The sequence below is a fragment of the Aphelocoma coerulescens genome, unplaced genomic scaffold (assembly GCF_041296385.1).
Source record: "Aphelocoma coerulescens isolate FSJ_1873_10779 unplaced genomic scaffold, UR_Acoe_1.0 HiC_scaffold_328, whole genome shotgun sequence".
Taxonomy (NCBI): Eukaryota; Metazoa; Chordata; class Aves; order Passeriformes; family Corvidae; genus Aphelocoma; species Aphelocoma coerulescens.
Window position 1 is genome coordinate 26,075 of NW_027183672.1, and position 26,612 is coordinate 52,686.

Below are 26,612 nucleotides of genomic sequence, written 5' to 3' on the forward strand. Positions count from 1 at the left end.
AGGTGAGGGACCCCAAAAACCCCCAAATCCACCCCAAATCCACCCCAAACACGGCCTTCCTGTCCGAGGAGGTGAGGGACCCCAAAAACCCCCAAATCCACCCCAAACCTGACCCCAAATCCACCCCAAACACGGCCTTCCTGTCCGAGGAGGTGAGGGACCCCAAAAACCCCCAAATCCACCCCAAACCTGACCCCAAATCCACCGCAAACACGTCCTTCCTGTCCGAGGAGGTGAGGGACCCCAAAATCCCCCAAATCCACCCCAAAATCCACCCCAAATCCACCCCAAAATCCCCCAAATCCACCCCAAATCCACCCCAAACACGGCCTTCCTGTCCGAGGAGGTGAGGGACCCCAAAATCCCCCAAATCCACCCCAAAATCCACCCCAAAATCCACCCCAAATCCACCCCAAATCCACCCCAAATCCACCCCCAAATCCACCCCAAATCCACCCCAAACACGGCCTTACTGTCCGAGGAGGTGAGGGACGCCAAAAACCCCCAAATCCACCCCAAAATCCACCCCAAATCCACCCCAAAATCCCCCAAATCCACCCCAAATCCACCCCAAACACGGCCTTCCTTTCTGAGGAGGTGAGGGACCCCAAAAACCCCCAAATCCACCCCAAATCCACCCCAAAATCCACCCCAAATCCACCCCAAACACGGCCTTCCTGTCTGAGGAGGTGAGGGACCCCAAAAACCCCCAAATCCACCCCAAAAACCCCAAAAATCCACCCCAAAATGGACCCCAAAACCTCCCTCGGAACCCAAAAACTGCTGTACCCTAAACCTGCACCCCAACCCCGAACCCGGACCCCAAACCCGACCCCAGACCCCAACCCCAAACCTGACCCCAACCCCGACCCCAACTCCTGACCCCAAACCCAAAACCCGAGCCCAAACCCGACCCCAACCCCAACCCCTGACCCCAAACCTGACCCCAGCCCTGACCCCAAACCCTGACCCTGACCCCAAACCCAAAACCCGACCCCAAACCCGACCCCAACCCCGACCTCAACCCTGACCCCAAACCCGACCCCAACCCCAACCCTTGACCCCAAACCTGGCCCCAAACCTTGACCCCAAACCCCAGCCCTGACCCCAAACCCTGACCCCAAACCTGACCTCAACCCAAACCCTGACCCCAAACCTGACCCTGACCCCAAACCCAACCCCAACCCCGACCTCAACCCAAACCCCGACCCCAACCCCCGACCCCAACTCCTGACCCCAAACCTGACCCCAAACCCCGACCCCAACCCTGACCCCAAACCCTGACCTTAACCCTAAACCCTGATCCCAAACCCTGACCCCAAACCTGACCCCGACCCCAAACTCTGACCCCAAACCCTGACCCCAAACCTGACCCCAAACCTGACCCCAAACCTGACCCCGGTGTCTCCCACAGTTCCAGAACAGCCCCGAGCCCGACCTGGAGATCGTCCTGTGCTCGGGGTACGGCAAGAACGGGGCGCTCACCGTGCTGCAGGTACCCCAAAAACACCCCAAAAACATCCCAAAACCACCCCAAACCACCCCAAAACCACCCCAAACACCCCAAACACCCCAAACCCTCCCTGTGCTCGGGGTACGGCAAGAACGGGGCGCTCACCGTGCTGCAGGTACCCCAAAAACATCCCAAAAACACCCCAAAAACACCCCAAAAACACCCCAAACACCCCAAACCCTCCCTGTGCTCGGGGTACGGCAAGAACGGGGCGCTCACCGTGCTGCAGGTACCCCAAAAACACCCCAAAAACACCCCAAAAACATCCCAAAAACACCCCAAAACACCCCAAACACCCCAAAAATACCCCAAAAACACCCCAAACACCCCAAAAACACCCCAAACACCCCAAAAACACCCCAAACCCTCCCTGTGCTCAGGGTACGGCAAGAACGGGGCGCTCACCGTGCTGTAGGTACCCCAAAAACACCCCAAAAACATCCCAAAACCACCCCAAAAACACCCCAAAAACATCCCAAAAACACCCCAAACCACCCCAAAACCACCCCAAACACCCCAAAACACCCCAAACACCCCAAAAATACCCCAAAAACACCCCAAACACCCCAAAACACCCCAAACACCCCAAAAACACCCCAAACCCTCCCTGTGCTCGGGGTACGGCAAGAACGGGGCGCTCACCGTGCTGCAGGTACCCCAAAAACACCCCAAAAACATCCCAAAACCACCCGAAACACCCCAAAACCACCCCAAACACCCCAAAAATACCCCAAAAACACCCCAAACCCTCCCTGTGCTCGGGGTACGGCAAGAACGGGGCGCTCACCGTGCTGCAGGTACCCCAAAAACACCCCAAAAACATCCCAAAAACACCCCAAAAACACCCCAAAAACATCCCAAAAACACCCCGAACACCCCAAAAACACCCCAAAAACACCCCAAAAACACCCCAAAAACCCCCCAAACCCTCCCTGTGCTCGGGGTACGGCAAGAACGGGGCGCTCACCGTGCTGCAGGTACCCCAAAAACACCCCAAAAACATCCCAAAACCACCCCAAACACCCCAAACACCCCAAACACACCCCTAAAACATCCCAAAACCACCCCAAACACCCCAAACACCCCAAAAACACCCCTAAAACACCCCAAAACCACCCCAAAACCACCCCAAACACCCCAAACACACCCCAAACACCCCAAACACCCCAAAAAACTACCCCAAAAACACCCCAAACACCCCAAAACCACCCCAAACACCCCAAAACAACCCAAAACCACCCCAAACCCTCCCTGTGCTCGGGGTACGGCAAGAACGGGGCGCTCACCGTGCTGCAGGTACCCCAAAAACACCCCAAAAACATCCCAAAACCACCCAAAAACACCCCAAACACCCCAAAACCACCCCAAACACCCCAAAAACACCCCAAAACCACTGTAAATGACCAAAACCACCCCAAACACCCCAAAAACACCCCAAAGCCACACCGAACACCCCAAAATATCCCCAAAACCACCCCAGGACACCCCAAAACCCCCTGAACCCCAAACTCCCCTGAACCCCAAATGCTCCTGAACCCCAAATTCCCCTGAACCCATAAACCCCCCTGAACCCCAAACCTTCTGAACCCCAAACACCCAGAAACCCCAAACTCCCTGAACCCAAATTCCCCTGAACCCCAAAACCCCCTGAACCCCAAAACCTCCTGAACTCCAAATTCCCCTGAACCCAAAACCCCCTGAACGCCAAACACCCTGAACCCCAAATTCTCCTGAACCCCAAACCCCCTGAACCCCAAACTCCCCTGGACCCCAAACCCCCAAACCCCCTGAACCCCAAAACCTCCTGAACCCCAAACACCCCTGAACCCAAAACCCCCTGAACCCCAAATCCCCGAACCCCAAACCCCCTGAACCCCAAACCCCCTGAACCCCAAACTCCCCTGGACCCCAAACCCCCAAACCCCCTGAACCCCAAAACCTCCTGAACTCCAAATTCCCCTGAACCCAAAACCCCCTGAACCCCAAATTCCCTGAACCCCAAACCCCAGAAGCCCCAAACCCCCTGAACCCCAAACCCCCTGGACCCCAAACCCCCAAACCCCCTGAACCCCAAAACCTCCTGAACTCCAAATTCCCCTGAACCCAAAACCCCCTGAACCCCAAATTCTCTTGAACCCCAAATCCCCTGAACCCCAAATCCCAGAAGCCCCAAACCCCCTGAACCCCAAATCCCCAAACCCCAAACACTCCTGAACCCCAAACCCCCTGAACCCCAAATCCCCGAACCCCAAACACTCCTGAACCCCAAACCCCCTGAACCCCAAATCCCCGAACCCCAAACCCCCTGAACCCCAAATACCCTGAACCCCAAATTCTCCTGAACCCCAAACCCCCCGAACCCCAAACTCCCCTGGACCCCAAACCCCAAACCCCCTGAACCCCAAAACCTCCTGCACTCCAAATTCCCCTGAACCCAAAACCCCCTGAACCCCAAACTGCCCTGAACCCCAAATTCTCTTGAACCCAAATTCCCCTGAACCACAAAACCCCCTGAACCCCAAAGCCCCTGAACCCCAAACTCCCCTGAACCCCAAACCCCCTGAACCCTAAGCCCCTGAACCCCAAACTCCCCTGAACCCCAAACCCCCTGAACCCCAAACACCCTGAACCCCAAATTCTCCTGAACCCCAAACCCCCTGAACCCCAAACTCCCCTGGACCCCAAACCCCCAAACCCCAAACCCCCTGAACCCCAAAACCTCCTGAACTCCAAATTCCCCTGAACCCAAAACCCCCTGAACCCCAAACTGCCCTGAACCCCAAATTCTCTTGAACCCAAATTCCCCTGAACCCCAAACCCCAGAAGCCCCAAACCTTCTGAACCCCAAACACCCCCGAACCCCAAACCCCCGAACCCCAAACCCCCTGAACCCGAACTCTCCCAAACCCCCCCCGAACCCCAAACTCCCCCTGAACCCCAAACCCCCCCTGAACCCCAAAGCCCCCCAAGCCCCTCCCCCCGTACCCCAAAAACCCCAGAAGGCCCCAAAGGGCCCCGCACCGCCCCAAACCCCCCGCGGGAGCTTCCCGGGGGGTCGATCCCGGTGCCAGAGCAGGGCTGGGCACGAACCAGGGCGGCCCCAAAGGCTGGGCCCCGCCTGTACCCCCCAGGGACACCCCACATCTATGGGGCAGCACCCCACACATCTATGGGGCACCCCCCCACAGACCCGCCTGTACCCCCCAGGGACACCCCGAATCTGTGGGGCAGCACCCCAGAGATCTATGGGGCAGCACCCCACAGACCCGCCTGTACCCCCCAGGGACACCCCGAATCTATGGGGCAGCACCCCACATATCTATGGGGCAGCACCCCACAGACCCGCCTGTACCCCCCAGGGACACCCCGAATCTATGGGGCACCCCACACATCTATGGGGCAGCACCCCACAGACCCGCCTGTACCCCCCAGGGACACCCCGAATCTATGGGGCAGCACCCCACATATCTATGGGGCACCCCACAGATCTATGGGGCACCACCCCACAGACCTGCCTGTACCCCCCAGGGACACCCTGAATCTATGGGGCAGCACCCCACAGATCTATGGGGCAGCACCCCACAGACCCGCCTGTACCCCCCAGGGACACCCCGAATCTGTGGGGCAGCACCCCACACATCTATGGGGCAGCACCCCACAGACACAGCCCCAAAGGCTGGGCCCCGTCTGTACCCCCCAGGGACACCCCGAATCTATGGGGCAGCACCCCACAGACCCACATGGAACCCCCAGGGACACCCCGAATCTGTGGGGCAGCACCCCACACATCTATGGGGCAGCACCCCACAAACCCACCTGTACCCCCCAGGGACACCCCGAATCTGTGGGGCAGCACCCCACACATCTATGGGGCAGCACCCCACAAACCCACCTGTACCCCCCAGGGACACCCCGAATCTATGGGGCAGCACCCCACAGACCCGCCTGTACCCCCCAGGGACACCCCGAATCTGTGGGGCAGCACCCCACACATCTATGGGGCAGCACCCCACAAACCCACCTGTACCCCCCAGGGACACCCCGAATCTGTGGGGCAGCACCCCAGAGATCTATGGGGCACCACCCCACAGACCCGCATGGAACCCCCAGGGACACCCCGAATCTGTGGGGCAGCACCCCCAGATCTATGGGGCAGCACCCCACAGACCCGCCTGTAAACTGTCCCCTTGTCTTTCCCTGTCCCCATCCCTGTCCCCCCTCTGTCCCCATCCCCCCCGTGACCGCTGTCCCCATCCCTGTCCCCTGTCCCCATCCCTGTCCCCATCCCTGTCCCCCTGTCTGTCCCCATCCCCATCCCTGTCCCCATCCCTGTCCCCATCCCCTGTCCCCATCCCTGTCCCCTGTCCCCATCCCTGTCCCCCTGTCTGTCCCCCCTCTGTCCCCATCCCTGTCCCCTGTCCCCGTCCCTGTCCCCATCCCTGTCCCCATCCCTGTCCCCCTGTCTGTCCCCATCCCCATCCCTGTCCCCATCCCTGTCCCCATCCCCGTCCCCATCCCCATCCCCATCCCTGTCCCCCTGTCTGTCCCCCCTCTGTCCCCATCCCTGTCCCCCGTCCCCATCCCTATCCCTGTCCCCATCCCTGTCCCCCGTCCCCATCCCTGTCCCCATCCCTGTCCCCATCCCCATCCCCGTCCCCATCCCTGTCCCCCCTCTGTCCCCATCCCTGTCCCCATCCCTGTCCCCCTGTCTGTCCCCCATCCCCGTCCCCTCCCCCGTGACCGCTGTCCCCGTCCGTGTCCCCAGCGCAGCATCCGGCCCCAGGTGGTCACCACGTTCGAGCTGCCCGGCTGTTACGACATGTGGACGGTCACCGCGCCCCCCCCGCGGGAGCAGGTGTGTCCCCTGTGTCCCCCCTGTGTCCCCCTCCCTGTGTCCCTGTGTCCCCGTGTCACCCTCCCTGTGTCCCTGTGTCCCTATGTCCCTGTGTCACCGTCCCTGTGTCCCCCCTGTGTCCCCCCCGTGTCCCCGTGTCACCGTCCCTGTGTCCCTGTGTCCCCGTGTCCCTGTGTCACCCTCCCTGTGTCCCTGTGTCCCTGTGTCCCTGTGTCCCTGTGTCCCCGTGTCCCTGTGTCACCCTCCCTGTGTCCCTGTGTCCCTGTGTCCCCTGTGTCCCCCCGTGTCCCTGTGTCACCCTCCCCGTGTCCCCGTGTCCCCCCATGGTGCCGTGTCACCCTCCCTGTGTCCCCTGTGTCCCCTGTGTCACCCTCCCTGTGTCCCCCCTGTGTCACCCTCCCTGTGTCCCCCGTGTCCCCGTGTCACCCTCCCTGTGTCCCTGTGTCCCCCATGGCGCCGTGTCACCCTCCCTGTGTCCCTGTGTCCCCCCTGTGTCACCCTCCCTGTCTCCCTGTGTCCCCGTGTCACCCTCCCTGTGTCCCCCCTGTGTCCGTGTCCCTGTGTCCCCATGTCACCCTCCCTGTGTCCCTGTGTCCCTGTGTCCCTGTGTCCCTGTGTCCCTGTGTCACCCTCCCTGTGTCCCCCCTGTGTCCGTGTCCCTGTGTCCCCGTGTCACCCTCCCTGTGTCCCTGTGTCCCTGTGTCCCTGTGTCCCTGTGTCCCTGTGTCACCCTCCCTGTGTCCCCCCTGTGTCCCTGTGTCCCTGTGTCACCCTCCCTGTGTTCCCCCTGTGTCCGTGTCCCTGTGTCCCTGTGTCACCCTCCCTGTGTCCCCCCTGTGTCCGTGTCCCTGTGTCCCCGTGTCACCCTCCCTGTGTCCCTGTGTCCCTGTGTCCCTGTGTCCCTGTGTCACCCTCCCTGTGTCCCCCCTGTGTCCGTGTCCCTGTGTCCCTGTGTCACCCTCCCTGTGTCCCTGTGTCCCTGTGTCCCTGTGTCACCCTCCCTGTGTCTCCTGTGTCCCCCCATGGCTCTGTGTCACCCTCCCTGTGTCCCCCGTGTCCCTGTGTCACCCTCCCTGTGTCCCCCCATGGCTCCGTGTCACCCTCCCTGTGTCCCCCCTGTGTCCCTGTGTCACCCTCCCTGTGTCCCTGTGTCCCCCCATGGCGCTGTGTCACCCTTCCTGTGTCCCCCATGGCGCCGTGTCACCCTCCCTGTGTCCCTGTGTCCCCCCTGTGTCACCCTCCCTGTCTCCCTGTGTCCCCGTGTCACCCTCCCTGTGTCCCCCCTGTGTCCGTGTCCCTGTGTCCCCATGTCACCCTCCCTGTGTCCCTGTGTCCCTGTGTCCCTGTGTCCCTGTGTCCCTGTGTCACCCTCCCTGTGTCCCCCCTGTGTCCGTGTCCCTGTGTCCCCGTGTCACCCTCCCTGTGTCCCTGTGTCCCTGTGTCACCCTCCCTGTGTCCCCCCTGTGTCCCTGTGTCCCTGTGTCACCCTCCCTGTGTTCCCCCTGTGTCCGTGTCCCTGTGTCCCTGTGTCACCCTCCCTGTGTCCCCCCTGTGTCCGTGTCCCTGTGTCCCCGTGTCACCCTCCCTGTGTCCCTGTGTCCCTGTGTCCCTGTGTCCCTGTGTCACCCTCCCTGTGTCCCCCCTGTGTCCGTGTCCCTGTGTCCCTGTGTCACCCTCCCTGTGTCCCTGTGTCCCTGTGTCCCTGTGTCCCTGTGTCACCCTCCCTGTGTCTCCTGTGTCCCCCCATGGCTCTGTGTCACCCTCCCTGTGTCCCCCGTGTCCCTGTGTCACCCTCCCTGTGTCCCCCCATGGCTCCGTGTCACCCTCCCTGTGTCCCCCCTGTGTCCCTGTGTCACCCTCCCTGTGTCCCTGTGTCCCCCCATGGCGCTGTGTCACCCTTCCTGTGTCCCCCATGGCGCCGTGTCACCCTCCCTGTGTCCCTGTGTCCCCCCTGTGTCACCCTCCCTGTGTCCCCCCCATGTCCCCGTGTCACCCTCCCTGTGTTCCCCCCCATGTCCCTGTGTCACCCTCCCTGTGTCCCCCCCGTGTCCCTGTGTCACCCTCCCTGTGTCCCCCCACGGCTCCGTGTCACCCTCCCTGTGTCCCCGTGTCCCCCCGTTCTCCTGGCCCCATGTCCCCCACCCCTGTGTCCCCCCCGTCCTTGTGTCCCCGTGTCCCCATGTCCCCCCATGTCCCCCTGTCCTTGTGTCCCCATGTCCCCCTGTCCCCCACCCGTGTCCCCCCCGTCCCCCATTCCTTTGTCTCCATGTCCCTCCCCCCCCAGTGTCCTCCTGTCCCCGTGTCCCCACCGAGGCTCTGTCCCCGCAGCCGGAGGTGGCCCCGGGGGCCAGCGCAGAGCCCGAGGCGGCCGCGGCTCCGGAAGGTTCCGAGGAGGACGGGGAACGGCACGGCTTCCTCATCCTGAGCAGGGAGGACTCCACCATGGTGAGGGAACGTGGGGACATCACGGGGACATCATGGGGACATCATGGGGACATCACGGGGACATCATGGGGACATCATGGGGACAGGGGTTCCTCATCCTGAGCAGGGAGGACTCCACCATGGTGAGGGAACATGGGGACATCATGGGGGCATCATGGGGACATCATGGGGACATCACGGGGATATCATGGGGATATCATGGGGACATCATGGGGACATCCCAGGGACAGGGGTTCCTCATCCTGAGCAGGGAGGACTCCACCATGGTGAGGGACATGGGGACATCACAGGGACATCATGGGGACATCACGGGGACAGGGGTTCCTCATCCTGAGCAGGGAGGACTCCACCATGGTGAGGGGACATGGGGACATCATGGGGACATGGGGACATCATGGGGACATCCCTGGGGTAGGAGTTCCTCATCCTGAGCAGGGAGGACTCCACCATGGTGAGGGACATGGGGACATCACGGGGACATCATGGGGACATGGGGGCATCATGGGGACATGGGGACATCATGGGGACATTGGGACATCATGGGGACATCCCAGGGACATCACGGGGACATCATGGGGACATGGGGATATCATGGGGACATCATGGGGGCATCCCAGGGACAGGGGTTCCTCATCCTGAGCAGGGAGGATCCACCATGGTGAGGGGACATGGGGACATCCCAGGGACATGGGGACATCATGGGGACATCACGGGGACATGGGGACATCACAGGGACATGGGGACATCATGGGGACATCATGGGGACATCATGGGGACATCATGGGGACATGGGTTCCTCATCCTGAGCAGGGAGGACTCCACCATGGTGAGGAAACATGGGGACATCATGGGGACATGGGGACATCCCAGGGACATCCCAGGGACATCATGGGGACATCATGGGGACATGGGGACATCATGGGGACATCATGGGGACATGGGGACAACACAGGGACATGGGGACATCATGGGGGCATCCCTGGGGTAGGGGTTCCTCATCCTGAGCAGGGAGGACTCCACCATGGTGAGGGACATGGGGACATCATGGGGACATGGGGACATCATGGGGACATCATGGGGACATCATGGGGACATGGGTTCCTCATCCTGAGCAGGGAGGGCTCCACCATGGTGAGGGGACATGGGGACATCCCAGGGACATGGGGACATCATGGGGACATGGGGACATCACAGGGACATCCCAGGGACAGGGGTTCCTCATCCTGAGCAGGGAGGACTCCACCATGGTGAGGGGACATGGGGACATCATGGGGACATCATGGGGACATGGGGACATCATGGGGTTATCATGGGGACATCATTGGGATATGGGGACATCATGGGGACATCAGAGGGACATCCCAGGGACAGGGGTTCCTCATCCTGAGCAGGGAGGATCCACCATGGTGAGGGACATCATGGGGACATCCCGGGGACATCATGGGGTTATCATGGGGACATGGTGACATCATGGGGACATGGGGACATCATGGGGACATTCCTGGGATAGGGGTTCCTCATCCAGAGCAGGGAGGACTCCACCATGGTGAGGGACACTGGGGACATCATGGGGACATGGAGACATCATGGGGACATCACGGGGACATCACGGGGACATGGGGACATCATGGGGACGACATGGGGACATGGGGACATCATGGGGACATCATGGGGACATGGGGACATCCCTGGGATAGGGGTTCCTCATCCTGAGCAGGGAGGACTCCACCATGGTGAGGGACACTGGGGACATCCCAGGGACATGGGGACATCACAGGGACATCATGGGGACATGGGGGCATCATGGGGACATGGGGACATCATGGGGACATGGGGACATCATGGGGACATCCCAGGGACATCATGGGGACATCATGGGGACATCCCAGGGACAGGGGTTCCTCATCCTGAGCAGGGAGGACTCCACCATGGTGAGGGGACATGGGGACATCCCAGGGACATGGGGACATTATGGGGACATCACGGGGACATCACGGGGACATGGGGACATCATGGGGACATCATGGAGACATGGGGACATGGGGGCATCACAGGGACATGGGGGCATCCCAGGGACATGGGGACATCATGGGGACATCATGGGGACATGGGGACATCCCTGGGATAGGGGTTCCTCATCCTGAGCAGGGAGGACTCCACCATGGTGAGGGACACTGGGGACATCCCAGGGACATGGGGACATCATGGGGACATCATGGGGATATGGGGACATCTTGAGGACGTGGGGACATCATGGGGACATCCCTGGGGTAGGGGTTCCTCATCCTGAGCAGGGAGGACTCCACCATGGTGAGGGGACAGGGGGACATCACGGGGACATGGGGACATCATGGGGACATCATGGGGACATGGGGACATCATGGGGACATGGGGACACCATGGGGACATCACGGGGACATGGGGACATCATGGGGACATGGGGACATCCCTGGGATAGGGGTTCCTCATCCTGAGCAGGGAGGACTCCACCATGGTGAGGGACACTGGGGACATCCCAGGGACATGGGGACATCATGGGGACATCACGGGGACATCACGGGGACATGGGGACATCACGGGGACATCATAGGGACATGGGGACATTCCAGGGACGCGTGGGGACATCGCGGGGACAGTGACACGGCCGTGGGGGCTCCCCTGGGTGCCACATCGGGGCTCAATCCCACACCCGTGTCCCCACGTCCCGATGACGTCCCCCATGTCTCTGATGTCCCTGATGTCCCCCAATGTCCCCCGACATCCCCCGACGTCCCCGATGTCCCCGATGCCCCCCGATGCCCCCTGATGTCCCCGATGTCCCCTGATGCCCCCCGATGCCCCCTGATGTCCCCTGATGCCCCCCGATGTCCCTGATGTCCCCGATGTCCCCCGATGTCCCCGATGCCCCCTGATGCCCCCTGATGTCCCCCGATGTCCCTCATGTCCCCCGATGTCCCCGATGTCCCCCGATGCCCCCTGATGTCCCCCGATGTCCCCCGATGCCCCCTGATGCCCCCCGATGTCCCCCGATGTCCCAATGTCCCCGATGTCCCCGATGTCCCCCATGTCCCCCGATGTCCCCGATGTCCCCTGATGCCCCCTGATGCCCCCTGATGTCCCCCGATGTCCCTCATGTCCCCCGATGCCCCCTGATGTCCCCCGATGCCCCCTGATGTCCCCTGATGCCCCCCGATGTCCCCTGATGCCCCCTGATGTCCCCTGATGCCCCCCGATGTCCCCGATGCCCCCCGATGCCCCCTGATGTCCCCTGATGTCCCCTGATGTCCCTGATGCCCCCCAATGTCCCCGATGATGTCCCCGATGTCCCTGATGTCCCCCGATGCCCCCCAATGTCCCCGATGCCCCCTGATGTCCCCGATGTCCCCGATGTCCCCGACATCCTCCGATGTCCCCAATGTCCCCGATGCCCCCTGATGTCCCCCGATGCCCCCTGATGTCCCCAATGTCCCCGCTGCCCCCTGATGTCCCCCGATGCCCCCGATGCCCCCCGATGCCCCCGATGCCCCCTGATGTCCCCGATGTCCCCAGATCCTGCAGACGGGGCAGGAGATCCTGGAGCTGGACACGAGCGGCTTCGCCACGCAGGGCCCGACCGTGTTCGCCGGCAACCTGGGCCAGGGCCAGTTCATCGTGCAGGTGTCCCCGCTGGGGCTGCGGCTGCTGCAGGGCGGTGAGTGGCACACCTGGGCACACCTGGGCACACCTGGGCACACCTGGGCACACCTGGGCACACCTGGGCCAGGGCCAGTTCATCGTGCAGGTGTCCCCGCTGGGGCTGCGGCTGCTGCAGGGCGGTGAGTGGCACACCTGGGCACACCTGGGCACACCTGGGACACACCTGGGCACACCTGGGACACACCTGGGGACAGGGACACAGCTGGACACACCTGGGACACCCCTGGGACACACCTGGGCCAGGGCCAGTTCATCGTGCAGGTGTCCCCGCTGGGGCTGCGGCTGCTGCAGGGCGGTGAGTGGCACACCTGGGCACACCTGGGCACACCTGGGCACACCTGGGCACACCTGGGCACACCTGGGACACACCTGGGCACACCTGGGGACACACCTGGGACACCCCTGGGACACACCTGGGCCAGGGCCAGTTCATCGTGCAGGTGTCCCCGCTGGGGCTGCGGCTGCTGCAGGGCGGTGAGTGGCACACCTGGGCACACCTGGGCACACCTGGGGACACACCTGGGCACACCTGGGCACACCTGGGCCAGGGCCAGTTCATCGTGCAGGTGTCCCCGCTGGGGCTGCGGCTGCTGCAGGGCGGTGAGTGGCACACCTGGGCACACCTGGGCACACCTGGGCACACCTGGGACACACCTGGGCACACCTGGGACACACCTGGGCACACCTGGGCCAGGGCCAGTTCATCGTGCAGGTGTCCCCGCTGGGGCTGCGGCTGCTGCAGGGCGGTGAGTGGCACACCTGGGCACACCTGGGGACACACCTGGGCACACCTGGGCACACCTGGGACACACCTGGGCACACCTGGGCCAGGGCCAGTTCATCGTGCAGGTGTCCCCGCTGGGGCTGCGGCTGCTGCAGGGCGGTGAGTGGCACACCTGGGCACACCTGGGCACACCTGGGGACACACCTGGGCACACCTGGGCACACCTGGGCCAGGGCCAGTTCATCGTGCAGGTGTCCCCGCTGGGGCTGCGGCTGCTGCAGGGCGGTGAGTGGCACACCTGGGCACACCTGGGCACACCTGGGGACACACCTGGGCACACCTGGGACACACCTGGGGACAGGGACACAGCTGGACACACCTGGGACACCCCTGGGACACACCTGGGCCAGGGCCAGTTCATCGTGCAGGTGTCCCCGCTGGGGCTGCGGCTGCTGCAGGGCGGTGAGTGGCACACCTGGGCACACCTGGGGACACACCTGGGACACACCTGGGCACACCTGGGCCAGGGCCAGTTCATTGTGTAGGTGTCCCCGCTGGGGCTGCGGCTGCTACAGGGCGGTGAGTGGCACACCTGGGCACACCTGGGCACACCTGGGCACACCTGGGCCAGGGCCAGTTCATCGTGCAGGTGTCCCCGCTGGGGCTGCGGCTGCTGCAGGGTGGTGAGTGGCACACCTGGGCACACCTGGGACACACCTGGGCACACCTGGGCACACCTGGGACACACCTGGGCACACCTGGGCACACCTGGGCACACCTGGGCCAGGGCCAGTTCATTGTGTAGGTGTCCCCACTGGGGCTGCAGCTGCTGCAGGGCGGTGAGTGGCACTGGGACACACCTGGGCACACCTGGGCACACCTGGGACACACCTGGGGACAGGGACACACCTGGGCACACCTGGGCCACCCAGGGGACACACCTGGGCACACCTGGGCACACCTGGGACACACCTGGGGACAGGGACACACCTGGGCACACCTGGGGACACACCTGGGGCACCCATGGGACACACCTGGGACACACCTGGGCACACCTGGGACACACCTGGGGACACACCTGGGGTACCCATGGGACACACCTGGGACACACCTGGGCACACCTGGGACATACCTGGGACACACCTGGGACACACCTGGGGACAGGGACACACCTGGGGGACACCTGGGCACACCTGGGGGACACCTGGGCACACCTGGGTACACCTGGGACACCCCGGGGCCAGCTGGGGTGCCATCAGGGGGTCACATTGGGGCCCAGGTGTGTCCCCAGGTGTGACACGAAGGCAGAGGTGACACTGACGGGTGACAGCAGTGGGTGGCTCCTGGGGCAGGGAGTGACAGTCAGGTGACACAGGGGTGACACAGGGGTCATACAGGGTGACACAGGGGTGACACAGGGGTGACACAGGGGGGAAGGGATAGTGAAGTGACGCTGGGGGTGACACAGAGGTGACACGGGGGTCACAGAGGTGACAAGGGGGTGGCACAGGGGTGTCACAGGGGTCACATGGGGTGACACGGGGTCACACAGGGGTCACACACAGGTGACCCAGGTGTGTGACCCCGCTGTCCCCCCCCAGTGACGCAGCTGCACTTTGTGCCCTGGGTCTGGGGTGACACTGGGGTGACACGGGGTGACACCGGGGTCACACACAGGTGACACAGAGGTCACACAGGGGGTGACACGGGGTGACACAGGGGTCACACACAGGTCACACACAGGTCACACAGGGGTCACATAGGGGTGACACGGGGGTCACACACGGGTGACATAGGGGTGACACGGGGGTCACACAGGGGTCACACGGGGTCACACAGGGGTCACACAGGGGTGTCCCAGGGGTGACACACAGGGGTGACCCAGGTGTGTGACCCCACTGTCCCCCCCCCCCAGTGACACAGCTGCACTTTGTGCCCTGGGTCTGGGGTGGCACAGGGGTCACACCGGGGTGACACACAGGTGACATAGGGGTGACACGGGGGTCACACAGGGGTGTCCCAGGGGTGGCACAGGGGTGTGACAGTGCCGTTTGTCCCCCCCAGTGACGCAGCTGCACTTTGTCCCCGTGGACCTGGGGTGGCACAGGGGTCACACAGGGGTCACACAGGGGTGACACAGGGGTCATACAGGGGTCACACACAGGGTCACACAGGGGTGTCCCAGGGGTGTGACAGTGCCATTTGTCCCCCCCAGTGACGCAGCTGCACTTTGTCCCCGTGGACCTGGGCTCGCCCATCGTGCACTGCGCGGTGGCCGATCCCTTCGGGGTCCTGCTCAGCGCCGACGGCCACCTGGCCACCTTCACCCTCAAGGGGGACACCTACGGCGGCCGCGCCCCGCGCCTGGCGCTGCTGCGGCCCCCCGTGTCACACGTGAGTGTCACCTGTGTCCCCAAAACCCCCCCAGTGTCCCCAAACCATCCCTCCAGTGTCACCCATCAGTGTCACCCGTGTCCCAAACCCCCCCAGTGTCCCCAAACCGTCCCTCCAGTGTCACCCATCAGTGTCACCCATCAGTGTCACCCATCAGTGTCACCCGCGTCCCCAAACCCCCTCAGTGTCCCCAAACCATCCCTCCAGTGTCACCCATCAGTGTCACCCACGTCCCCAAACCCCCCCCCCAGTGTCCCCAAACCATCCCCGACCCCGCCTGGCGCTGCTGTGGCCACCTGTGTCACGTGTCAGTGTCCCCAATGTCCCCAATGCCCCCAAATGTCCCCCAATGCCCCCAATGTCCCCAAATGCCCCCAAATGTCCCCAAATGTCCCTATGGCAGCAATCCCGGGTGATGGCGTTGTGCCTGTACTGGGACGTGTCCCCAAATGTCCCCAAATGCCCCCAAATGTCCCCAATGCCCCCAAATGCCCCCAAATGCCCCCCAATGTCCCCAAATGCCCCCAAATGTCCCCAAATGTCCCCAATGTCCCCAAATGTCCCTATGGCAGCAATCCCGGGTGTTGGCGTTGTGCCTGTACTGGGACATGTCCCCAAATGTCCCCAAATGCCCCCAAATGCCCCCAAATGCCCCCAAATGCCCCCAATGTCCCCAAATGGCCCCAAATGGCCCCAAATGTCCCCAAATGTCCCCAATGCCCCCAAATGTCCCCAAATGTCCCTATGGCAGCAATCCCGGGTGACGGCGCTCTGCCTGTACCGGGACGTGTCCCCAAATGCCCCCAAATGTCCCCAATGTCCCCCAATGTCCCCAAATGTCCCAAATGTCCCCAAATGTCCCCAAATGCCCCCAAATGTCCCCAAATGTCCCCGATGCCCCCAAATGTCCCCAAATGTCCCCAATGTCCCCAAATGTCCCCGATGCCCCCAAATGTCCCCAAATGCCCCCAAATGTCCCCAAATGTCCCCAATGTCCCCAATGTCCCCAAATGTCCCCAATGTCCCCAAATGTCCCCCAATGTCCCCAAATGTCCCCAATGTCCCCCAATGTCCCCAAATGCCCCCAAATGTCCCCAAATGTCCCCAATGTCCCCCAATGTCCCCAAATGCCCCCAAATGTCCCCAAATGCCCCCAAATGTCCCCAAATGTCCCCAATGTCCCCAATGTCCCCAAATGTCCCCAATGTCCCCAATGTCCCCAAATGTCCCCAATGCCCCCAAATGTCCCCCAATGTCCCCAATGTCCCCCAATGTCCCCCAATGTCCCCAAATGTCCCCAATGTCCCCAAATGTCCCCAAATGTCCCCAAATGTCCCCAAATGTCCCCAGATGTCCCCAATGTCCCCGATGTCCCCCCGGCAGCAATCCTGGGTGACGGCGCTCTGCCTGTACCGGGACGTGTCCCCAAATGCCCCCAAATGTCCCTGATGTCCCCAAATGTCCCCAAATGTCCCCAATGCCCCCAAATGTCCCCAAATGTCCCTGATGTCCCCCCGGCAGCAATCCCGGGTGACGGCGCTCTGCCTGTACCGGGACGTGTCCCCAAATGTCCCAAATGTCCCCAAATGCCCCCAAATGTCCCCAATGTCCCCAAATGTCCCCAATGTCCCCAAATGTCCCCAAATGTCCCCAATGTCCCCAAATGTCCCCAATGTCCCCGATGTCCCCCGGCAGCAATCCCGGGTGACGGCGCTCTGCCTGTACCGGGACGTTTCCGGAATGTTCACCACCGAGAGCCGCGTCCCCCGCGAGGAGCCCCCGCCCCGCCCCCACGCCGAGGCCGAGACCCTCATCCAGGACCTCAGGTGGGTGACAAAGTGTCCCCAAATGTCCCCAAACGTCCCCAAATGTCCCCAAGGTGGCCCCAAGGTGTCCCCAAGGTGTCCTCAGGGTGTCCCCAGCCCCCTAAAGGTGTCACCCACCTCTCCAGGTTTCCCCCAGGGTGTCCCCAAGGTGTCCCCAGGGTGTCCCCAAGGTGTCCCCAGCCCCCTAAAGGTGTCACCCACCTTACCTGATTATCCCCAGGTGTGTCCCAGGGGTGTCTCATGGGTGCCCCAGGTGTGTCCCTGTCCCCAGGGGTGTCTCAAGGGTGTCCCAGGGGTGTCTCTGTCGCCAGGGGTGTCTCAGGTGTGTCCCAGGTGTATCCCATGGGTGCCCCAGGTGTCTCCCAGGTGTCCCATTCCCAGTTTCCCGCAGCGATTCCGTGGATGACGAGGAGGAGATGCTCTGTGGGGGTTGGGGGTGTCCCCAGGTGTGCCCCATGGGTGTCCCAGGTGTCTCCCATGGGTGCCCCAGCTGTCCCAATCCCAGTTTCCCGCAGCGATTCCGTGGATGACGAGGAGGAGATGCTCTGTGGGGGTTGGGGGTGTCCCGTGGGTGCCCCAGGTGTATCCCAGGGGTGCCCCAGGTGTCCCAGTATTCCCAGTTTCCCGCAGCGATTCCGTGGATGACGAGGAGGAGATGCTCTGTGGGGGTTGGGGGTGTCCCAGGGGTGCCCCAGGTGTGTCCCAGGGGTGCCCCAGGTGTGTCCCAGGGGTGTCCCATGGGTGCCCCAGGTGCGTCCCATGGGTGCCCCAGGTGTGCCCCAGGGGTGTCCCATGGGTGCCCCAGGTGTGCCCCACGTGCGTCCCAGGGATGTCCCAGGTGTGCCCCAGGTGTCTCCCATGGGTGTCCCATGGGTGCCCCAGGTGTCCCAATCCCATCATTCCCGGTTTTCCCGCAGCGATTCCGTGGATGATGAGGAGGAGATGCTCTGTGGGGGTTGGGGGTGTCCCTGGGGTGCCCCAGGTGTATCCCAGGTGTGTCCCAGGGGTGTCCCAGGTGTATCCCATGGGTGCCCCAGGTGTGTCCCAGGGGTGTCCCCGGGGTGTCCCATGGGTGCCCCAGGTGTGTCCCAATCCCATCATTCCCGGTTTTCCCGCAGCGATTCCGTGGATGACGAGGAGGAGATGCTGTGTGGGGGTTGGGGGTGTCCCGTGGGTGCCCCAGGTGTATCCCATGGGTGCCCCAGGTGTGTCCCAGGGGTGCCCCAGGTGTCCCAGTATTCCCAGTTTCCCGCAGCGATTCCGTGGATGACGAGGAGGAGATGCTCTGGGGGGGTTGGGGGTGTCCCTGGGGTGTCCCAGGTGTCTCCCATGGGTGTCCCAGGTGTCCCAATCCCAGTTTCCCGCAGCGGTTCCGTGGATGATGAGGAGGAGATGCTCTGTGGGGGTTGGGGGTGTCCCATGGGTGCCCCAGGTGTGCCCAGGTGTATCCCATGGGTGTCCCAGGTGTCTCCCATGGGTGCCCCAGGTGTCCCAGTATTCCCAGTTTCCCGCAGCGATTCCGTGGATGACGAGGAGGAGATGCTCTGTGGGGGTTGGGGGTGTCCCCAGGTGTGCCCCATGGGTGTCCCAGGTGTCTCCCATGGGTGCCCCAGCTGTCCCAATCCCAGTTTCCCGCAGCGATTCCGTGGATGATGAGGAGGAGATGCTGTGTGGGGGTTGGGGGTGTCCCGTGGGTGCCCCAGGTGTGTCCCAGGGGTGCCCCAGGTGTGTCCCATGGGTGTCCCAGGTGTATCCCAGGGGTGCCCCAGGTGTATCCCATGGGTACCCCAGGTGTGTCCCAGGGGTGCCCCAGGTGTATCCCATGGGTGTCCCAGGTGTATCCCAGGGGTGCCCCAGGTGTATCCCATGGGTACCCCAGGTGTGTCCCAGGGGTGTCCCCGGGGTGTCCCATGGGTGCCCCAGGTGTGTCCCAATCCCATCATTCCCAGTTTTCCCGCAGCGATTCCGTGGATGACGAGGAGGAGATGCTGTGTGGGGGTTGGGGGTGTCCCGTGGGTGCCCCAGGTGTGTCCCAGGGGTGTCCCCGGGGTGTCCCATGGGTGCCCCAGGTGTCCCAGTATTCCCAGTTTCCCGCAGCGATTCCGTGGATGACGAGGAGGAGATGCTGTGTGGGGGTTGGGGGTGTCCCGTGGGTGCCCCAGGTGTGTCCCAGGGGTGTCCCCGGGGTGTCCCATGGGTGCCCCAGGTGTCCCAGTATTCCCAGTTTCCCGCAGCGATTCCGTGGATGACGAGGAGGAGATGCTCTGGGGGGGTTGGGGGTGTCCCATGGGTGCCCCAGGTGTCCCAGTATTCCCAGTTTCCCGCAGCGATTCCGTGGATGACGAGGAGGAGATGCTCTGGGGGGGTTGGGGGTGTCCCATGGGTGCCCCAGGTGTCCCAGTATTCCCAGTTTCCCGCAGCGATTCCGTGGATGACGAGGAGGAGATGCTCTGGGGGGGTTGGGGGTGTCCCATGGGTGCCCCAGGTGTCCCAGTATTCCCAGTTTCCCGCAGCGATTCCGTGGATGACGAGGAGGAGATGCTCTGGGGGGGTTGGGGGTGTCCCATGGGTGCCCCAGGTGTCCCAGTATTCCCAGTTTTCCCGCAGCGATTCCGTGGATGACGAGGAGGAGATGCTCTACGGGGACTCGGGGGGCTCGGGGCGCTCCCCCCCCAAGGAGGAGCCGCGGCGCCCGGGGCCCCCCGAGCGGGAGCCGCCCCCGCACAGCCCCGAGCCCTCGCACTGGTGTGTGCTGGCCCGCGAGAACGGCAACATGGAGGTACTGGGAGCGCTGGGAGGGCGCTGGGAGCGCTGGGAGGGGACTGGGAGCGCTGGGAGAGGCCTGGGAGCGCTGGGAGGGCACTGGGAGCGCTGGGAGGGGACTGGGAGGGGACTGGGAGCACTGGGAGGGCGCTGGGAGGGGACTGGGAGCGCTGGGAGGGCGCTGGGAGGGGACTGGGAGGGGGCTGGGAGCGCTGGGGGGGCACTGGGAGGGGACTGGGAGCACTGGGAGGGCGCTGGGAGGGAACTGGGAGGGGACTGGGAGTGCTGGGAGGGGACTGGGAGCGCTGGGAGGGCACTGGGAGCACTGGGAGGGCACTGGGAGCACTGGGAGGGGACTGGGAGGGGGCTGGGAGTGCTGGGAGGGGACTGGGAGTGCTGGGAGGGGACTGGGAGCGCTGGGAGGGCGCTGGGAGGGGACTGGGAGGGGGCTGGGAGCGCTGGGGGGGCACTGGGAGGGGACTGGGAGCACTGGGAGGGCGCTGGGAGGGAACTGGGAGGGGACTGGGAGTGCTGGGAGGGGACTGGGAGCGCTGGGAGAGGACTGGGAGCGCTGGGAGGGCACTGGGGGGACTGGGAGGGGGCTGGGAGCGCTGGGGGGGCACTGGGAGGGGACTGGGAGCACTGGGAGGGCGCTGGGAGGGGACTGGGAGGGGACTGGGAGCGCTGGGAGGGGACTGGGAGCGCTGGGAGGGGGCTGGGAGCGCTGGGGGGGCACTGGGAGGGGACTGGGAGCACTGGGAGGGCGCTGGGAGGGAACTGGGAGGGGACTGGGAGTGCTGGGAGGGGACTGGGAGCGCTGGGAGGGCGCTGGGAGGGGACTGGGAGGGGGCTGGGAGCGCTGGGGGGGCACTGGGAGGGGACTGGGAGCACTGGGAGGGCGCTGGGAGGGAACTGGGAGGGGACTGGGAGTGCTGGGAGGGGACTGGGAGCGCTGGGAGGGCACTGGGAGCACTGGGAGGGCACTGGGAGCACTGGGAGGGGACTGGGAGGGGGCTGGGAGCGCTGGGGGGCACTGGGAGGGGACTGGGAGCACTGGGAGGGCGCTGGGAGGGGACTGGGAGGGGACTGGGAGCGCTGGGAGAGGACTGGGAGCGCTGGGAGGGCACTGGGAGCACTGGGAGGGGACTGGGAGGGGGCTGGGAGCGCTGGGGGGCACTGGGAGGGGACTGGGAGCACTGGGAGGGCGCTGGGAGGGGACTGGGAGGGGACTGGGAGCGCTGGGAGAGGACTGGGAGCGCTGGGAGGGCACTGGGAGCACTGGGAGGGGACTGGGAGGGGGCTGGGAGCGCTGGGGGGGCACTGGGAGGGGACTGGGAGCACTGGGAGGGCGCTGGGAGGGGACTGGGAGGGGACTGGGAGCGCTGGGAGGGGACTGGGAGCGCTGGGAGGGCACTGGGAGCGCTGGGAGGGGACTGGGAGGGGGCTGGGAGCGCTGGGGGGCACTGGGAGGGGACTGGGAGGGGACTGGGAGCACTGGGAGGGCGCTGGGAGGGCACTGGGAGGGGACTGGGAGCACTGGGAGGGCGCTGGGAGGGGACTGGGAGGGGGCTGGGAGCGCTGGGGGGGCACTGGGAGGGGACTGGGAGCACTGGGAGCGCTGGGAGGGAACTGGGAGGGGACTGGGAGTGCTGGGAGGGGACTGGGAGCGCTGGGAGGGCACTGGGAGCACTGGGAGGGGACTGGGAGCACTGGGAGGGCGCTGGGAGGGCACTGGGAGGGGACTGGGAGCACTGGGAGGGCGCTGGGAGGGGACTGGGAGGGGGCTGGGAGCGCTGGGGGGGCACTGGGAGGGGACTGGGAGCACTGGGAGGGCGCTGGGAGGGAACTGGGAGGGGACTGGGAGTGCTGGGAGGGGACTGGGAGCGCTGGGAGGGCACTGGGAGCACTGGGAGGGCACTGGGAGCACTGGGAGGGGACTGGGAGGGGGCTGGGAGCGCTGGGGGGCACTGGGAGGGGACTGGGAGCACTGGGAGGGCGCTGGGAGGGGACTGGGAGGGGACTGGGAGCGCTGGGAGGGGACTGGGAGCGCTGGGAGGGCACTGGGAGCGCTGGGAGGGGACTGGGAGGGGGCTGGGAGCGCTGGGGGGGCACTGGGAGGGGACTGGGAGCACTGGGAGGGCGCTGGGAGGGAACTAGGAGGGGACTGGGAGTGCTGGGAGGGGACTGGGAGCGCTGGGAGGGCACTGGGAGCACTGGGCGGGCACTGGGAGCACTGGGAGGGGACTGGGAGGGGGCTGGGAGCGCTGGGGGGCACTGGGAGGGGACTGGGAGCACTGGGAGGGCGCTGGGAGGGGACTGGGAGGGGACTGGGAGCGCTGGGAGGGGACTGGGAGAGCTGGGAGGGCACTGGGAGCGCTGGGAGGGGACTGGGAGGGGGCTGGGAGCGCTGGGGGGGCACTGGGAGGGGACTGAGAGCACTGGGAGGGCGCTGGGAGGGGACTGGGAGGGGACTGGGAGGGGACTGGGAGGGGACTGGGAGCGCTGGGAGGGGACTGGGAGCGCTGGGAGGGCTCTGGGAGGGGACTGGGAGTGCTGGGAGGGGACTGGGAGGGTGCTGGGAGGGGACTGGGAGCACTGGGAGGGCACTGGGAGCGCTGGGAGGGGACTGGGATGGTACTGGGAATATTGGGAGGCCACTGGGGGGACCGGGAGGGGACTGGGATGATGCTGGGAGCACTGGGATGGCCCTGGGAGCACTGGGAGGGAGCACTGGGAAGGGCAGTGGGGAGCACTGGGAGGGGACTGGGAGCACTGGGAGGGAACTGGGAGGGGACTGGGAGTGCTGGGGGGGCACTGGAAGGGCACTGGGAGGGCCCTGCGAGGGGACTGGGAGCGCTGGGAGGGGACTGGGAGCGCTGGGAGGGGACTGGGAGTGCTGGGGGGGCACTGGGAGCACTGGGATGGCCCTGGGAGCACTGGGAGGTGCCTCGATGGCAGCGGGGTCCTGTCCCCATCCCGCTTTTCCCGGTGGAATTCCCATTTTCCCCATTCCCATTTTTCCATGGGAATTCCCATTTCCCCATTCCCCATTTGCCACAGGAATTCCCATTCCCCACCCCCATTTTTCCCTTTCCCATTCCCGTTTTTCCACAGAAATTCCCGTTCCTGTTCCCATTTTTCCATGGGAATTCCTGCGTTTCCCATTCCCATGCTTCCCATGTTTCCCGTTTTTCTTGTTCCTATTCCCATTTTTCCCATTTTTCCCATTTTCCCCATTTTCCCCATTTTCCCCATTTTTCCCATTTTCCCCATTTTTCCCATTTTCCCCATTTTCCCCATTTTCCTCATTTTTCCCATTTTTCCCATTTTTCCCATTTTCCCCATTTTCCCCATTTTCCCCATTTTCCTCATTTTTCCCATTTTCCCATTTTCCCCATTTTCCCCATTTTCCTCATTTTCCTCATTTTCCCCATTTTCCTCATTTTTCCCATTTTCCCCATTTTTCCCATTTTCCCCGTTTTCCCCATTTTCCCCATTTTTCCCCTTCCCATTCCCATTTTTCCATGGGAACTCCCACGTTTCCCATTTCCCATTCCCACAGGAATTCCCATTTCCCCTCTCCTGTTTCCCATTCCCTGTTCCCCTTTTCCCATGGGAATTCCCATTTCCCATTCCTCTTTTCCCATTCCCCATTCCCCATTTTCCCCAGGAATTCCCATTCCCCACCCCCATTTTTCCCTTTCCCGTTCCCGTTTTTCCACAGAAATTCCCGTTCCTGTTCCCATTTTTCCATGGGAATTCCTGCGTTTCCCATTCCCATGCTTCCCATGTTTCCTGTTTTTCTTGTTCCTATTCCCATTTTTCCCATTTTTCCCATTTTCCCCATTATTCCCATTTCTCCCCTTTCTCCCATTTCTCCCATTTCTCCCATTTCTCCCATTTCTCCCATTTCTCCCATTTTTCCCAATTCTCCCCTTTCTCCTATTTTTCCAATTTTTCCCCATTTTTCCCATTTCTCCCATTTCCCATTCCAATTTCCCCCATTTTTTCCCATTCTTCCTATTTCTCCCATTTCTCCCAATTATCTCATTTTTCCTATCTCTCCCATTTCTCCCATTTCTCCCATTTCTCCCATTTTTCCCATTTTTCCCATTCCTATTTTCCCCATTTGTCCCATTTTTCCCACTGTTCGCATTTGCCCCCATTTTTTCCCATTTTTCCCCATTTCTCCCATTTTTCCCATTTTTCCCATTCCCATTTTTCCCATTTTTCCCATTTCCCATTCCTATTTCCCCTTTCCCCTTTTTCCCATTTTTGCCATTTTTCCCATTTCCCATTCCCATTTCCCATTCCCATTTCTCCCATTTTTCCTCATTTTTCCCATTTTTCCCATTTTCCCACTGTTCCCATTTCCCCCATTTTTTCCCATTTCTCCCATTTCTCCCATTTCTCCCATTTCTCCCATTTCTCCCATTTTTCCCATTTTTCCCATTTCTCCCATTTTTCTCATTTCTCCCATTTTTCCCATTTCTCCCATTTCTCCCATTTCCCATTCCCATTTCCCATTGCCATTTTTCCCATTTTCCTATTCTCCCATTTTTCCCATTTTTCCCACTGTTCCCATTTCCCCCATTTTTCTCATTTTTCCCATTTCTCCCATTTTTCCCATTTTTCCCGTTTTTCTCATTTTTCCCTTTTTTCCCATTTCCCATTTTTCCCATTTCCCACTCCCATTTCCCATTCCCATTTCTCCCATTTTCCCATTTTTTCCCATTCTTATTTCAGCCATTTCTCCCATTTCTCCCATTTCTCCCGTTTCTCCCATTTTTCCCCTTTCTCCCATTTTTCCTATTTCCCCCATTTTTCGCCATTTCTCCCATTTTTCCCACTGTTCCCATTGTTCCCATTTTTTCCCATTTCTTCCATTTTTCCCATTCCCATTTCTCCCGTTTCTCCTATCTTTCCCACTTTCCCCATTTCTCCCATCTTTCCCATCTCTCCCATCTTTCCCATTTCTCCCATTTCTCCCATTTTTCCCATTTCCCAGCTTTCCCATTTCTCCCATCTCTCCCATTTTTCCCACTTTTCCCATTTTCCCCGTTTTTCGCCCCAGATCTACGCGGTGCCCGAGTGGCGCCGGGTGTTCCTGGTGAAGAACTTCTCGGTGGGGCAGCGGGTGCTGGTGGATTCGTCCTTCGGGCAGCCGCCGGCGGAGCCGCGCAAGGACGAGCGCGGGGAGCGCGAGCAGCCCCCAGTCAGGGAGCTGCTACTGGTGGGACTGGGCCGGCGCCAGAGCCGCCCGCTGCTGCTGGTGAGGGGGAAACTGGGAGCGCTGGGATGGACTGGGATGGACTGGGAGCACTGGGAGCGGGGCTGGGCCGGCGCCAGAGCCGCCCGCTGCTGCTGGTGAGGGGGAAACTGGGATGGACTGGGATGGAGTGGGAGCACTGGGATGGAGTGGGAGCACTGGGAGCGGGGCTGGGCCGGCGCCAGAGCCGCCCGCTGCTGCTGGTGAGAGTTGGACTGGGAGCGCTGGGATGGACTGGGAGCACTGGGATGGACTGGGATGGACTGGGAGCAGGGCTGGGCCGGCGCCAGAGCCGCCCGCTGCTGCTGGTGAGAGTTGGATTGGGAGCACTGGGATGGACTGGGAGCACTGGGATGGACTGGGAGCACGGGGAGCGGGGCTGGGCCGGCGCCAGAGCCGCCCGCTGCTGCTGGTGAGAGTTAAACTGGGAGCACTGGGATGGACTGGGATGGACTGGGAGCAATGGGAGCGGGGCTGGGCCGGCGCCAGAGCCGCCCGCTGCTGCTGGTGAGAGTTGGATTGGGAGCACTGGGATGGACTGGGAGCACTGGGATGGACTGGGAGCACTGGGAGCGGGGCTGGGCCGGCGCCAGAGCCGCCCGCTGCTGCTGGTGAGAGTTGGACTGGGAGCACTGGGATGGACTGGGAGCAGTGGGAGCAGGGCTGGGCCGGCGCCAGAGCCGCCCGCTGCTGCTGGTGAGAGTTAAACTGGGAGCGCTGGGATGGACTGGGAGCACTGGGTGCGGGACTGGGCCGGCGCCAGAGCCGCCCGCTGCTGCTGGTGAGAGTTAAACTGGGAGCACTGGGATGGACTGGGAGCACTGGGATGGACTGGGAGCACTGGGAGCGGGACTGGGCCGGCGCCAGAGCCGCCCGCTGCTGCTGGTGAGAGTTAAACTGGGAGCACTGGGATGGACTGGGAGCACTGGGTTGGACTGGGAGCACTGGGTGTGTACTGGAAGTGCTGGGAGCCTGCTGGGCGTATACTGGGTGCATACTGGGAGCGTACTGGGAGCGTACCGGGAGTGTCCTGGGAGCCCTGGGATGGACTGGGAGCACTGGGAGCCTGCTCGGAGTGTACTCGGAGTGTACTGGGAGTGTGCTGGCCGCATTGGGAGCATACTGGA

General features: G+C 62.9%; 1 protein-coding gene across 1 annotated transcript in view; it reads left to right on the top strand.

Moving 5' to 3' along the window:
- Positions 1-26,612, top strand: part of LOC138101538 (cleavage and polyadenylation specificity factor subunit 1-like) — a 99,396-nt gene that overhangs the window by 25,995 nt on the left and 46,789 nt on the right. The window contains exons 13-20 of the mRNA XM_068999313.1: positions 1,415-1,495; positions 6,279-6,368; positions 8,697-8,813; positions 12,363-12,504; positions 15,449-15,627; positions 17,323-17,453; positions 20,061-20,232; positions 25,291-25,488. Coding sequence (XP_068855414.1) covers positions 1,415-1,495; positions 6,279-6,368; positions 8,697-8,813; positions 12,363-12,504; positions 15,449-15,627; positions 17,323-17,453; positions 20,061-20,232; positions 25,291-25,488 — 1,110 coding nt within the window. The remainder of the gene's footprint in view (positions 1-1,414; positions 1,496-6,278; positions 6,369-8,696; positions 8,814-12,362; positions 12,505-15,448; positions 15,628-17,322; positions 17,454-20,060; positions 20,233-25,290; positions 25,489-26,612) is intronic.